This window comes from Dipodomys ordii, unplaced genomic scaffold, assembly GCF_000151885.1.
Source record: "Dipodomys ordii isolate 6190 unplaced genomic scaffold, Dord_2.0 Scaffold107, whole genome shotgun sequence".
NCBI classification, from domain to species: Eukaryota; Metazoa; Chordata; class Mammalia; order Rodentia; family Heteromyidae; genus Dipodomys; species Dipodomys ordii.
This window is the reverse complement of record NW_012267323.1, coordinates 1,059,100-1,074,168: the sequence shown is the minus strand read 5'-3', so window position 1 is coordinate 1,074,168 and position 15,069 is coordinate 1,059,100. Positions and strand designations below refer to the sequence as shown.

The 15,069-nt window shown below is 50.2% G+C and overlaps 2 protein-coding genes across 2 annotated transcripts in view; both read left to right on the top strand.

Moving 5' to 3' along the window:
- The window catches only part of Dnajc13 (DnaJ (Hsp40) homolog, subfamily C, member 13), a 90,436-nt gene extending 78,071 nt beyond the window's left edge, over positions 1-12,365 (top strand). Inside the window, exons 46-53 of the mRNA XM_013028037.1 lie at positions 1,777-1,946; positions 2,112-2,154; positions 2,660-2,833; positions 4,000-4,179; positions 4,486-4,626; positions 6,057-6,200; positions 7,485-7,584; positions 11,660-12,365. Coding sequence (XP_012883491.1) covers positions 1,777-1,946; positions 2,112-2,154; positions 2,660-2,833; positions 4,000-4,179; positions 4,486-4,626; positions 6,057-6,200; positions 7,485-7,584; positions 11,660-11,766 — 1,059 coding nt within the window. The 3' untranslated portion in view covers positions 11,767-12,365. The remainder of the gene's footprint in view (positions 1-1,776; positions 1,947-2,111; positions 2,155-2,659; positions 2,834-3,999; positions 4,180-4,485; positions 4,627-6,056; positions 6,201-7,484; positions 7,585-11,659) is intronic.
- Positions 12,366-13,196: 831 nt separating this feature from the next.
- Nphp3 (nephronophthisis 3 (adolescent)) overlaps positions 13,197-15,069 on the top strand; it is a 29,688-nt gene continuing 27,815 nt past the window's right edge. Inside the window, exons 1-2 of the mRNA XM_013028036.1 lie at positions 13,197-13,221; positions 14,055-14,073. Coding sequence (XP_012883490.1) covers positions 13,197-13,221; positions 14,055-14,073 — 44 coding nt within the window. The remainder of the gene's footprint in view (positions 13,222-14,054; positions 14,074-15,069) is intronic.

Sequence of the window (15,069 nt, the reverse complement as noted above, 5' to 3'; positions counted from 1 at the left end):
CACCACTTCTGGCTTTTTTTCTTTTTGCTTATGTGGTGCTGAGGAATCGAACCCAGGGCCTCATGCATGCAAGGCAAGCGCTCTACCACTGAGCCACCCTCCCAGCCCCATGATTTGTATCTTATATTCTACATCTCATTTAACAAACCAAATCTGGGGATGATTTTTGGATCAGTGGACTAGTTTGCATATCAGGAACCTGTTGAAACAATTATGTCTGAATGTAATTTATCCAGCTGTGGTTGTATCCAAGCCTTCCCATCTTACTATTAAAGCAGTTTCCCCAGAAGCAGTCCTCACAGACACACGTCCTGTGCTAGTCTGTTGATCAGCACCTCAGAGACACCGGCAGGAGGGGCATGATGGAAAGGCTCCTGGACTCCCCCGCCTGCCTCAGTCTTGTTAGCCTGGCTGCGTCCTAGGAGTCTGCATTCTTAATCCATTCCCTCAGTTGTTCTTTTGGAGCCTGCCCTGACTAGCCTTTGAGAATCATTGTTCAGGAAGTCTCCTAAGCTCCTTGGGTAAGGAAGAGGCTACAGATGGCTGCCTCTGTCTAAAGCCAGGTGGTTCCCTGCACGTGTGGTGCCTCCACACCAAGTTCATGGTGAACAGAACCCTCTCACAGTATCTTCTGTAATAGGAAAATTGTTTGGCTCCAGTTACTTCTTGGCTCTTGAGCCTGATCTCTCACCAAGCCACTGAGAATCTCATAGGCCCTTTAGAGGTAATTACTCAGCCTTGAGCAGGCTCGATGAGGTGGTTAAATTTGGATGCATACAGAATTCTGGTCCACACACAAGGAATGCTGACAGCTTCGTTTTGAGTTTTCCTTAAAGACCTGGGTGCACACGACTAATATTCTTCACACAGTGATGCCCAGTTATTTGTGGTGCTGGACATCAGGCCGGGCCCCACATCTATCACAGAGCTACATTCCCAGCCCCTTGCTTTCCTTGTTTTGTTTTGTGGTGGTGACCCTCCAGGTCCCCTGCCTTCTACCTCAGCCTCCCAAGTGCTGAGATTTGCAGGGGAGCAAGTCCTACCCTTTTGTGTCAGTTTCTTCTCAGTTTCCTGAGAAGCTAGATTGACAGCCACCAGCACACCAACTCCCCTTTTTAGTGCTTCTTTTTTAATTCTTTTTGGAAAAAGCCACAGTTTGACATCAAACAAAAGTAGAGCCAGGCCTGTAATCCTAGCTTCTCGGAAGGCTGAGATCTGAGGCTCCTGATTTGAAGCCAGGTGGGGCAGGATAGTTTGTGAGACTCTTATCGCCAATTAATTACCAAAAAAAAAAAAAGGAAGTGGAGCTGTAGTGCAAAGAAGAGTGCTAGACTTGGGCAAAAAAATGCTCAGGGACAGCACTAAGCCTCTGAGCTCAAGCTCCAGGATCAGCACCCAAAAGAAAAGAACCGACAGAGTAGAGCAAGAGAAATACCCACAAAAGCACCTGTAAGACACAAAGGTGTAACATGAGGAAAAGTTGTTTGTGTGGGGGATCATTGGACGGGCAGGAGGGCTACGGGAGCTGTGCACAGGCGATTCTTGGGAAGCACCTGCCTCATTTGAAGCGGGGAGGGGGAAGGAGAAACTAGACAGGTGAATAGGGCCGGGTCATAGACCACGGTTTGTCTTTCTTCCCATTCCAGATCTTGAAATACTGGCCATTCGCCACAAGCCATTGCACCAATAGTACCGATTTTCTATCTTCGAAAAGCAGGCCAGATGTGCAGATGTTTCCAATAGATGTTGTTTTCTTTCCCAAACCTCCTCCCGTAGGTTCGAATTACATTAATGAAATTTCTGCCTAGCGTTTTCATGGATGCTATGAGAGACAACCCGGAAGCTGCTGTGCATATTTTCGAAGGAACCCACGAGAACCCTGAGTTGATTTGGAATGATAGTTCCAGAGACAAAGTGTCCACCACAGTGAGAGAAATGATGCTAGAGTGAGTAAAAGCCCAAGGGGAGGAGCCGCCTAGTGGGCACGTGCGCCCTCCCCTCCCTCCCCGTCACCTCTGTAGGCTTTCTCTAGAGACTGGTGAAAGTGTTATTTGTGACTAAAGTTTGGTATCCTCTCCCCACCCCCACCCCCTTTTTTTTTTCCCTGAAAGGCACTTTAAAAATCAGCGGGACAACCCTGATATAAACTGGAAGGTAAACTATTATTTTGTGGGATTTCTGGGTAGTTGCTGATTTTTGTGTGTTTTTTTAAAAAATAAATTCCTGCCAAGTCAGCTTAATGTAGATCTCTAGTGATGTTAAGACCCGTCAATGTGCTTGCCCTCAGAAGATGAGGTTTCAGACATAAAAAGTAGGGATGCTCAAGAGAAACACAGAGGTCCAGTGCCTATGTGCATCTGATCCTATAAAATAATATTTATTGAAATGAACTCCAGGAAAAGGAAACAAGGTTTTTCTTGTTATTGTTGTTTTGTTTGTTTTTTAGTAGGAATGCTCCCTTTTGAAGTAGTAAAAGCATGCTTTCTGAACTTTACTGAGAGGGAATGAGACTCAAAAGTAATCTGATGACATTTAGTTAATAGTAAAGATAATTACCAAGATTTAGTTGATTGTAAAGAATTCCCCTGTTAGAACTTGCTTCATAAGGAAGGAATGGTTTTTAAGTGACTGGCCCATGCTGATTGCTCTTTACCCACAGTTACCTGAAGATTTCGCTGTGGTGTTTGGAGAGGCTGAGGGTGAACTTGCTGTGGGAGGGGTTTTCTTGAGGATCTTCATCGCACAGCCAGCGTGGGTTTTAAGAAAGCCCCGGGAGTTTCTGATAGCACTGCTGGAAAAGTTCACCGAGCTCTTGGAGAAGAACAATCCTCACGTAAGCTCCTCTCATCCTCGGAACACATCAGAAGTTGTGCTGAATATTCATTCAAATCACAGATGCCCATTGATTTTTCATTTTCAGTAGTGAAACTCTTAATAAAATGGCTCCTTGTAGGAAACAAAGTTAGAAGTGCTCAGGTGGGCGGATGCATTCTTCTGTGTATTCACAGAGCTCTAACAGGCTGGTAGGCCCTTTGTTTTCAGCTTTATTGTATAGGAGGAGCCTCAGCATCCAGGGTTTCTCTGCCGTTCACCCCGGCCCTCTCAGCCCTTGGTGCGTACGGCTGCCCATGCGAACATCCAGGCGAGCAGAATGTCTGCTGCAGTCCTGGGGCTTGAAAGTCTATACCTGCTATCTCATTGGCTGAGCGAGATGGGTTTTGACCTCAGAGCTGGCTGAAGAGATACTTCCCACGTCACTTACTATAGTCAAGTTGCCTTTTCCAACCATTTTATTGCATCTGTGGTTTGCTTATAATAGGTAGGAGGACAGCTTTTTAAACCGATCCCAGGCAAAGGCCCTAGGACCGCTGAAAGTAAAGCAGCATTTTTGGTGTGTGTATATGTAGGATAATAGAAGCCGTAGTGTTTACAATCCATTATCAACAACACAAAAATCACCATGGCATCCAGACACTGTGAATACTTTTTAAATTTTATCTTGAGACAGTCTGTTTCAGGCTGGCCTCCAACTCTTGGTCATCTACCTTAGCCTCCCAAGCACTGGAATTTCAGGTGTATGTGACCATGCCCAACTCCCCAAATCAAACTGTTTAGTATTATCCATGTGCTCAAAGCTTTTAGTTTCTGGATTTTTGGATTAGGATAGTTCACTGACAAAGGCTATTCGACTGGCAAAGGCTATGAAATACTTCTGGACCAAAGATAAGGGATATTTGATCCGTAGTTGAAGCTTGATAGAGTAGGGAAAACGTTTCCCTAGTTCTGCATTCTGATGGGCTATTGGTGCCATCCAACATTAACTGTCATGTGTTCTGAAAATTTCTAGTAATAGGTATTTCATGTCTACATGATGGTACTAGTATCTCATGTCATCTTTTCAACCCCTCGTTTTGCACATGAGATACATTGCCAAGGCCATGTGAGACCCCAAGTACCCTACGATTGACTTGCATTGCCGGTTTGTCTCCTGCTGTCCAGGGGGAGACTCTGGAGACCTTGACCATGGCCACGGTGTGTCTCTTCAGTGCCCAGCCCCAGCTGGCAGATCAAGTCCCCCCCCTGGGCCATCTTCCCAAAGTCATCCAGGCGATGAACCACAGAAACAACGCCATTCCTAAGAGTGCCATTCGGGTCATCCACGTCCTGTCGGACAATGAGGTACTGACAGGTCCCCCCTAGCTCATAGCTCCAGAACTCCCCCCCCCCCCCCCCCGCCCCAGACTCAAGGGCGGGCACATGGCCAGGCCGAGCCCTCTCCCACCACGGCAGGCCCTGCTGTGCATGTGCGCGTGGCACTGTATTCACGTCCTCAAAAAGACGGAATCAAGGAGAGGAGAGCTGAATCGGCTCATTATCCAATCTGAGAGTAGATTTTTTTTTTAGAAATCCATTTTGTGGCTGTAGTATCAGCTATGATGTATAAAACCCAGCTCCCCCACAAGTAACCTCTCCCGGGCTTCTCAGCTGTGCGTTCGCGCCATGGCGTCGCTAGAGACCATTGGCCCCCTGATGAACGGGATGAGGAAGCGAGCAGACACCATCGGTCTGGCCTGTGAAGCAATCAATCGCATGTTCCAGAAGGAGCAGAGTGAACTGGTCGCGCAAGTAAGTGACTTCTACAGTAGGTACCAATATTCCAATCAAGGTTTAGCGAGAGGCCACTTTTTATATAGAATTTGTACACGCACCATTTTGCAAATATTGAATATGCACACCAAAAGTGAGGCCAGCTACCAAAAGCCTGATGGACTTCAAAAGTTGGCTCATGGCTGGGAAGGTGGCTCTGCAGCACAGTGCTCGCCTAGCATACAGGAAGCCACATACACAGAAAAAGCTGCAAGTAGCACTGTGGCTCAAGTGGTAGAGCACTTGCCTTGAGCAAAAGAAGCTCAGGCACAGTGCCCAGGCCCTGAGTTTGAGCCCCAGGACTGGCAAAACAAAAAAATTTGCTCATATTCTGAGTATCCTTTGCCTTTGGAAGGATGCATCCTGTTTGCTCATTCTATTCTTCCCTGAGTCACATTTAGAATTACACCAAGGTTTTGGTGGAGACTGTTTGCCTAGTGAAGGGAGGACTCGGTGGGTACATGCAGATGCAGAGGCACTGGAGAACTGAGATAGCAAATTTAGCAACTATTGTAAAAGTTGTCCTCTTAAAACAGGACACATTCTGCAGAACCTCACCTATAAACAGGACCCACAATCAGACACAGGGAGATGGCAGTTACCTGGGAGACATTGAAGTTTCCATTAAAAGGAATAACATTTTGAGATCTATCGCTGCCTAATGATTTTTGCGACAAAAAAAATATTTTGTATTTCCGCTAGTTAACTTTTATTTTCTCGGTAGACAGTGTATACATATAGCAGCAACATCACTGTGTCTCACAAATATATACATAAAAACAAGAAAGTGTTGGGCTGGGAAGGTGGCTCAGTGGTAGAGCACTTGCCTTGCATGCCTGAGGCCCTGGGTTCGATTCCTCAGCACCACATAAGCAAAAAGAAAAAAGTCGGAAGTGTCGCTGTGGCTCAAGTGGTAGAGCACTAGCCTTGAGCTGAAGAGCTGAGGGACAGCGCCCAGACCCAGAGTACAAGCCCCATGACTGGCCCCCCAAAAAAATTGTGGATACAAAAACAAGAAAGTGTTCACCTTAAAAGTCCTTTGATGATGTCTCATCACCTGCTGGTTGTCATCCTCATAGACAAGGTCCTGTGTCTTTATTATGGGCCTCCTGCCACTATACCTCTCCACAAGCCCCCCTTTTTTTTTGGTGCATGTCTCAGGGCTTGAACTCTGGGCCTAGGCGCTGTCCCTGAGCCTCTTTTGCACGAGGCTAGCGCTCTACCACTTGTGCCACAGCACCACTTCTGGCTTTTGTGTTTGATGGTTCATTAGCGATAAGAGTCTCACAGAGTTTTCTGGCTGAGCTGGCTCTGAACGTGTGTGTGTGTGGGGGTGGTTATATGTGTATGTAAGTATATGTATATACGTATATATTCACACGTGTGTATATGTTTACTCTTCTTTCCAGGCTCTGAAAGTGGATTTGGTCCCTTACCTCCTGAAGTTGCTTGAAGGCATAGGCCTTGAGAATCTGGACAGCCCCTCTGCCACGAAGGCTCAGATCGTCAAAGCCCTCAAGGCAATGACCCGAAGCCTGCAGTATGGAGAACAGGTGAGTGTGCAAGAGGCGCCTTCGGTGTCCTCCTTACAAGTTGTGCTCAAAGCCAGCAGCATCTCAGCCATGTGTTCAGGTCCACTCAGAGGCCAGGCTGGGGGGCGGGGGCAGGTGGTGCCCAGTGGGCATCAGCGCTGCTGCAGGTGACGGCTGCCGTTCTGTACCCGGCTATCGGGGGACTTGGTACTACTTACTCCAGACCCACCTCTAGTTCCAGGAGGTACTGATGGATGTTATAACTCCATTCATAACCTCTCAGAGGCTGCTCAGAAGATAGGGCCTCATGCTGGTCTTCATCTCTTTGATTAGTGAGATGAAGTGCTGGTTTTCCTTTTCTTCTGCGAATGAGATGTGTGTTGACGTGTTCTAACGGCAGGCATGTACTGACCTCGGTGACGTCATCCACCTCAGTCTTACTGCTGCATCTGAATCTGAGTTCATCTAGCTAGGCCTCATCTTCTAGTGGTCTTTGTTTATTGAATTGAAATTGGCATAGTACAGACAGAGCTATTTTATGGTGAATAGTTAATTGGCATTTAGCTTAGTATCATTTCACATATTTTATGGTGAATAGTTAATTGACATTTAGCTCAGTATCGTTTCACAAGTAACCACCGGCTCTAGTTTTAAAACATCCACATTTTTCATACCTGTGAAAGGTTGCTCTATAGTCTTTTTTTGGGGGGGAGGGTAGGTTGTGGGACTTGAACTCCAGGCCTGGGCACTGTCCCTGAGCTCCTCAGCTCAAGGCAACCACTCTACCACTTGAGCCATAGCGCCACTTCCATTTTTCTGGTGGTTTATTGGAGAGAAGAGTCTCACAGGAACTTTCCTGCCCAATCTGGCTTTGAACCTTGATCCTCAGATCTCAGCTTCTTGAGTAGCTAGCATAGACGTGAGCCACAGGTGCCCAGCTGCTCTGTAGTCTTTTCCCCAGTTTTGCAGCCATGTCCCAGAGCCCTCAAGAAATTCATCATCCATACCCTGCTGTCTGCCTCTGTTTCTGTCACATTGTTCGCGCTTGGAATCTTCCTACCTAAGTTAGATGCACCCTAGTATGTTGTAGGTTCCCACATTGTGACGGAGACTGGCTTGAGAAGTCAGGTCTGGCTCAGGCCCCAGGTAAAGTTTTGGAGGAGCGCCTGCTGTCGCTCCGCCCTCCCCCTCCTCTCCTTCTGCGTGCCCCTTCCCCCAGAATAGCTTGCCTTGCTGGCTGCCTCAGTCTCCCAACATGCAGTCTTCCATTGAGTTCTGCTGTAAGAGCTTTTTCTGCTTTCCTAGGTGAATGAAATCCTGTCTCGTTCTTCCGTCTGGAGCGCCTTCAAAGATCAGAAACACGATCTGTTCATTTCTGACTCACAGACAGCAGGATACCTCACAGGTGAGTCACACCTCCCTGCTTATCCTGAGATACCTGGCCGCGGCCCCCAACCCTTCATTTGGCCCCAAATAGACTTGGACTAGCATTCCGAGTGTTTCCCTGAGCTGCCTACCACTCACCTCCCTTGCTGGTGCTGAGGGCACCCTAGTGAGCCTCTGACAGCATGTGGACAGTTGTCTTTCAGCCTGATTAATTGGCTTTCAGAATACAAGATGGTTCTTTGCCATCTGCTGGGAGTGGCCTGTCAGGAAACGTCAGCCTGTTGGCTCTCCTAACCAGAGATGAAGTCAGTAATTAAGAGAAAAAAAAGGGGCTGAGAAGGTGGCTCAGTGGTAGAGCGCTTGCCTTGCATGCCTGAGGCCCTGGGTTCGATTCCTCAGCACCACATAAGGAAAAAAAAAAGGCTGGAAGTGGCGCTGTGGCTCAAGTGGTAGAGCACTAGCCTTGAGCTGAAGAGCTGAAGGACAGCGCCCAGGCCCAGAGTTCAGGCCCCACGACCGGACCCGGAAAAAAAAAAAGAGAGAGAGAAAAAAAATAGCAGTGTCTAGTACAGTTGCCTTAGTAACCCTGATTGCTAGTATAGAATAATAAAATCATGAATAATGAATCCTAAATATTCAGAAACAGAACCTTGGGATCTCACCTGGCTTTCATTTGACATGGTCCTGACATATGTACTGCATTTCCTTCGCTGTGACCACTTTCATATTAATCCACCTTAGTTGGGGCTGAGCCCTAAGATTTATAAACACGTAGAGTGTTGGGGTGTTGGCTGTCAGTCCTGTGTGAGGAAGTGTCACAGGTTCTCCTTCCCATTCTCTATCCCTGTGCCTGAATTCTAGGGAGAGAAACACCCAGAGTCTTCTCTTGGTCTTTGCCATATCTCAGTCTCACATTGGGAGCAAAGCTTCCGTGCAGGGGTATGTTCTCACGGACACATGAAACACTGCCTCGAGACTGTCTGTAGCTCAGTCTCCATGCTCGTGGTGTTACATGCCCAGCTTTATGCATAAGGAATGACTGGGAAAATCTACACAGAAACTGGCCCCAGAATAGTCTAGTGTCAGTGTCAGTTATAAGCGTCTCAAAAGGAAGGTTTCTTAAAGTGTTTTTTGTTCTCTATTCCATTTTCATTTCTTTTTTTTTTGGGGGGGGGGGGTCCGGCCATGGGGCCTGAACTCTGGGCCTGGACGCTGTCCCTCAGCTCTTCAGCTCAAGGCTAGCGCTCTACCATTAGAGCCACAGCGCCACTTCCGGCTTTTTTCTTTTTGTTTATGTGGTGCTGAGGAATCGAACCCAGGGCCTCATGCATGCAAGGCAAGCGCTCTACCACTGAGCCACCTTCCTAGCCCCTCTATTCCATTTTCATACACTCAAAAAAATTTTTTTAAATGCAAGCATGACTTAAGAGTTATAGAGGAGATGTCATTCAAGTGACACCACTTAACCTCAGGATTAAAGTCCTAGGTAAGATTCCTCAGGGCCAGTGAAACACAGCAAGGCGGGCATAGAGTTTTGTTTCCTGGTAAGTTGTTTAAGAGGCCTCTGGGAACCCTCCCTCTCCCTGTGATGTAGATACACAGAAGGTTGCTCACTGCCCAGAGCCTGCAGGTGGCAGCAAGTTCAGTGCCCCCTGAAAATCATTTCAGTGATGAAAAACTCCAGGGTACCTCACTGAGGAAAATCAGCAGCCAAAAGGAGGGATAACAGGAAACAAGAAGTTGAGGGGAAATTGCTTTTGGAATGAAACACAGAAAACTTTACACATACATTCATTCGATCATTCATCTCCCCCCCCCCCCTTCTGTCTATCTCTCTATTGTAGTAGCCAGTTCTCATTCGTTGGCTTCTTTGTTAATTTCTACTCTTTTCTCAATCCTCTCAAACCCCACTTTAGTTCCCACACACCCTAGTTTCCTCCCCTTTCTCACACTTTTCTCTGGAGAGCACAGCTGTGCCCCCCGAGGCCGGGGCGGGGGGGCAAGGACGAGCTGAGACTACCATGAATCAGCCGTCCTGCAGAGAAGCCAGTGACGGGGGTGGGACCAGGTTTCTTCTTCCTCGTTCTGTCAGGTCACAATTTAGAATTTAGAATCAAGAGGTTCCCACATTTTTTTTCTTAGTTCCTAATGCTTTATTTCTGTCTTCATAACATTTTGGCACAGTAGGCCAAAAGAAATGTCACCAAGTTCAGCATATGAAGTAGTTATCATCCGAACAGCTGGCAAGCCGTTGCTTGTATGGCCTTGGCAGTCCGGTCTCCACCCGGCCCAGCAAGAGGGCCGCAGTGGTCTCGGCTGCCTGTGTTTGGTTCCCTTCTCTGACTCTGGCTTCGATGTGAACTAAGTGGAGCTCACAGTCAGCGCTGCTCAGAAACTCTACTACTACAAAGGCTCTGAGGTGTTACTGAAAAGGCCCACATGTACCACAGGATTGCTGGACAAAAAGCCCTATGGTGGCATCTCGCTGCTGTGAACTGTGGGGAGACCCTCAACGGCAGACGGGGTGCTCACAGCAGGGGGGTGCACACAGCAAGGTGGGAGGTACCTTGAAAGTCTCTGGAAGGCCTAGTGATGCAATTCGCAGAAAGAAGTTTGCTGGATACCCAGGGCTCACGCCTGTGATCCTAGCTGCTCAGGAGGCTGAGATCTGAGGATTGAGGTTTGAAGCCAGTCCAGGCCGGAAAGGCTGTGAGACAAAACAAAACACAGAAACCAGAAAGGAGGAATTGATGGATGCAGGCCCCTTGGTCCTTCTGAGTGTTCCAAGGACAGGGCTCCCAGCCCCTGGGCTTCGGCTAGCTGTGGTCACAGCTTGTGAAGGCGGAACAGCCCCGGGTCCTATCACCACCCTGGCCATGTCTGCCTGGGCCGTTCTGTATCCTTGGTGCCAGTGCTCGAAACGGTGAGAAAGCAGTTCACCCAACGGGGGGCCTCCATCCTGCCGAGTCCTGTGAGTCCCCAGCCCGCATCGCGCCGCTCTGCTGTTTGCACCTCCTCACGACTTCCCTTGCTGCTTACATTTCTTTTCTCCCCTCAGGTGTCTCTCCTTCCCTTCTAACTGGCAGCAGCCCCCTTCACCTCAGGAGTGGGCTTTAGATCCGCTCTGCCAGGCAGCTTGCTAACTTCTGTGTAGCTCTCTGAAGCAGGTAGAGAAACATTTTGCTACATGCATGCTGCTCCCACCGCCTCTCTAGGGAACCCTCCGCTGTCCTGTGGTCCTTTGCCTCTGTCGCCTCCAATTCTGGCTCACAGACCCGCCCAGTTCACAGTACCATGCTGTCCCAGTACTGACCGAACAGCCCGGTCCTGGCCCCAGTGCGTGCAGCATTCCAAGATGGAATGCCAGGCCTTCCCTCCGCCTTGTTCCAAGTGAACTAGACAGCCAAAGCCGGCAGGACACTCGTGCGGCCAATCCAATCCTGATAAATAGCTGGCACGAGCAGCATTTTTACGCCACAGATACTGATCGAGCCGAAGAACACGTGTCAGGGAGATACTGATCCTTTTTCCAGAGCATTTTTTTATTGTTGTTCTGACCTGACTCCTGGATGTCCAGAGCCTTCCTCTTCTTCCCAGAATCCTTGCTGTTAAGAGAACTCCCTGTGCCTTTGGGTCCCCTGGTAGCATAGCCTTTCTCTGAACCAAATGAGACTGGGTTTAACTGGAATGGTGAGCAAATCGTTTGGGGGTGTCATCGATGGTGTCAGACGTGTGTGCTGGGTGACGTGTGCTTCTCTCTGTTCGTTTCCATTCCCCCCCTCACCCACGAGTTCGCTTTTTTTTTTTTTTCAGTGTCTAGAAATTTTTGAAAGCTTGAATGTCCCAGATACGAAAAGGAACATGTTTTCTGTATTCCCCCCAACCCCTTCCCATCCAGCACAGATAGCAAAGCGCTTTCCAAGTGTGTCACATCATAAAAGCAAAGCCCGTGGACGGGGCTCTCGGTGCCGTCTGCCGAGGTGCAGCTGTGTGTCTAGGTGACTCTGTCCCCCCCGGGGCCGGGGCATCATGTCCAGCTCTGGCCGCGGGCCCCACTGGGTACAGAGGCGCACGCTCTCCTTCCTCTCTTGCAGGACCTGGCGTGGCTGGATACCTTACCGCGGGTACATCGTCAGCCGTCATGTCCAACCTGCCGCCTCCTGTAGACCACGAGGCGGGGGACCTCGGCTACCAGACTTGAAACAAACACTCGACGTGCGGTGACCGGCGCAAAGGCCAGTGCCGCCTCCACATTCCTCCAGCCGCCACGTCGAAGCAAACTCTCTTAACTGCCTTTCTCCTGGTCTCACGACAGTGTTACTCCTTTTTCTATGAATATATTTTTATTTAGGAAAACGTCAGTGATTCTGATCGTCTCCACGTGACGACGAGAAAAGCACTCTGGATCAACCTAAGAGGTTACCCGAGAAGTGTGTTGGTTTTTTTTTCTTCCCCCCTTGACGTACGTAAGCACATTTTGTTCCTTTGTACCTGTTTACAAGACTGTGAATCAAAAAGATGAAACTTACTTCCTAGTTTTTATAATTTTTTTTTGAATTAGTGTGACTGTGGGATTAAGCTACAGTCTCCAGAAATTGGGCTAAGTCACCCATCCCCAGAAACCCCCCCCCTCCCCCTACCCAGGTTTCTGCGGCCATCTCCCTGGCACTGAACACCATTAGGTTTTGTCCCGTTACCTGTTCACCGGTGTCCCTGTCATTAACCTCCCGAGAGCGCACATCGGTATGCATACCTGGCTTTACCAAACTGAATGAAGAGGAACTCGTGCAAAAAAAAAAATTTAAAAAAGTAAAAATGGATGTCAAGATGTTAATGTAAGAGATTAGTGTAATTGTGAAATGTTCTATACATTATCAACTATATAAAGCTTTCTATATTGAATGTACATTATACAGATCGTTCCTATGTGTACATAAAAAAATTTTAAAAATAAAGGGATTGACTGCTTTGTTAATGAGATATGTTTGTTCCCGTTTCATTCCCCCCTCCCACTCCCCCCCACAGAAAACCCCACCTACCCATGTTACTTCTAAGACAGACTTGAGGGCGGCTCCCGCACCAGCTCCTCCCTTGGTTGGCAGCTGTTGTCAATGCTTTCCTTAGTCCTAGCCCCATCTGAGTTTCCTCAAGCAGGTGGCACCCCTCCTCTTCCGGTGCCAGGCTGGTCATGAGTACTTAAATGTGTGATATTTAAACAGCAACCCTCATTCTGAGGTTTTCAAACAATTCAAAGGGGCAGAGCATATGTGGAGTGACAGTCCCTCCAATGTGACCCTGGGGAAATAAATACACAAACACTTGTTGCACAGCCACGTGGCTTAGGGGTTTGGCCCATCACAGCTGCAAATTGCCAGCTCAGAACTCGTGTCAGATTTACCTGGCAACACAGAAACGGAGAGCCATAGCAGTCCCCACCGCAGTGTTTTGTTTTCCTGAACACTGAGAGAACATACGTATTGTAAATACTTGGGAGAGACCAAGTCCCATTTCCTCCATCAGCACTGATAGTCCCATACCAAATGGCGGCTGATCTTTAGGGGATATTAAGAGTGACAAGTGTCACACAGCCTCACTTCAAATCCTCAGAGCAGATCTTGGGGTTTGCTACGGATGTCTGTCAGAGTGACTGAGCTGGGTCTGGGACTTAGCTTGTAGAGAGCAGATGGCTGCTTTTCCTGACGCCCAGAGGCCCAGGAGGGGGCCTTTGCCATGGCCCAGAGAAACGTTTTTGGTCACCTAGTAATTGGAGGCATGTGCAGGTAACCTGGGCTTGGGGAGGAAAGCTTCCTTCCCCTCACTCTCTCATGGGGCATGCTTGGGTGGGGCTCAGCTGGCAAAAATAATGGTTCTTTCCTCTTCTGCAGTACCTTTGCTGACTTGCAATTCTTTTTTTCTTCTTTTTCCTCCAGTCCTGGGACTTGAACTCAGGGCCTGAGCTGCTTCTAGCGCCCGACCACTTGAGCCACAGCGCCACTTGCAGCTTGTCCTGTGTACATGATACTGAGGGAATCGAACCCCGGGCTTCGTCCGTGTATGGCTGAGCCAAGTTCCCAGCCCCTGGCTGCTTGTTCTGAACCAGTCTAGCTCTCTCCCCTGGCCAGTGGCCATATGTGAGTCTGTCACAAGTACCTAGGGCTGTGCTCCAGCTCCAGGGACAGGACCTGGCTGGGAGTCATCCAGTTTTTATTTTAAATTCTCTTCCCTGGAACCTCCCTACAGCCCTCTGGTAATTCTATTTTTTTTCCCCTATCGTTCATCCCCTGTCTGGTGAGAAAAACGATCATGATGGCCAGGCCTTTGGAGATTCTGATCAGAATGGATCTGGGGAAAGTCCAGAAGGACATCGTATTATTATTATTGTTGTTGTTTTCCTCCCAGGCTCTCCCGAACAATTTCTTCCCTCCCCCACCCCCCCGCAGCCAAGGTTGCTGTGACTTTGATCAACTTTCCGAAGGTGACATTACCCAGAGTCCGCGGGAGGGGGGGGGGGAATTCCTAGCGAAGAGGACCCAGGTGGGGAGAGAGGCGGCGGGGATGCGGGAGAGACGAGGGGGGGGGGGGGGGGGAGGAGGATGAGGATGGAGATGTCAGCTCCGGCATGGGCTCTTCAGCCTCCTCTCCCCCGCGGTCTGGGTTCGCCCTGAACCGGGCCGGCGTCGTTGGCGTCCACGAATCGCGCAGGCCTAAGGATGGGGGCAGCAGAATCCGTCAGGAACCCGGGCTGCCACGCACCTGCGTGTGCGGCCCCTGGGCGCGGGGTCCCAGAGAGCACCGGCCCGCGGCCCCGCCACGCCCACCCAGAGGCCACGCCCCACTGAGCTCTCTTCCCCGCCCATTCCGCCTCCTTCGCCCAGCTCCGTCCACTCAGCCCCGCCTACAGGGCTTCCTCGCCCAACCCCACACTTCGGCCCTCCGTACTCAATGCCCCGCCCACCCCTGCCATGCCACAGCCCCTCCCATTGCCCCGCCCCTCTTAGTTCAGCCCCGCCCCGCCCACCGTGCTGCCCCGCCTATCCCACCGCCCGCTCCTCTCTACCCCCCCAGGCCCCGCCCATCCCACCACCCGGCTCCCCTCTACCCCGCCCAGGCCCCGCCTACCACGCTGCCCCGCCCATCCCACCACTCAGCTCCTCTCTACCCCGCCCAGGCCCCGCCCATCCCACCACTCGGCTCCTCTCTACCCCGCCCAGGCCCCGCCTACCACGCTGCTCCGCCTATCCCACCGCCTGGCTCTTCTCTACCCCGCCTGGGCCCCGCCCACCACGCTGCCCCGCCTATCCCACCGCCCGGCTTCCCTCTACCCCGCCCAGGTGCCGCCCACCACGCTTGCCCCGCCCATACCACCACCCTGCTCCTCCTCTACCCCGCCCAGGCCCCGCCCACCACGCTGCCCCGCCTATCCCACCGCCCGGCTCTCCTCTACCCCGCCCAGGCCCCGCCCACCACGCTGCCCCGCCTATCCCACCGCCCGGCTCCTCTCCAC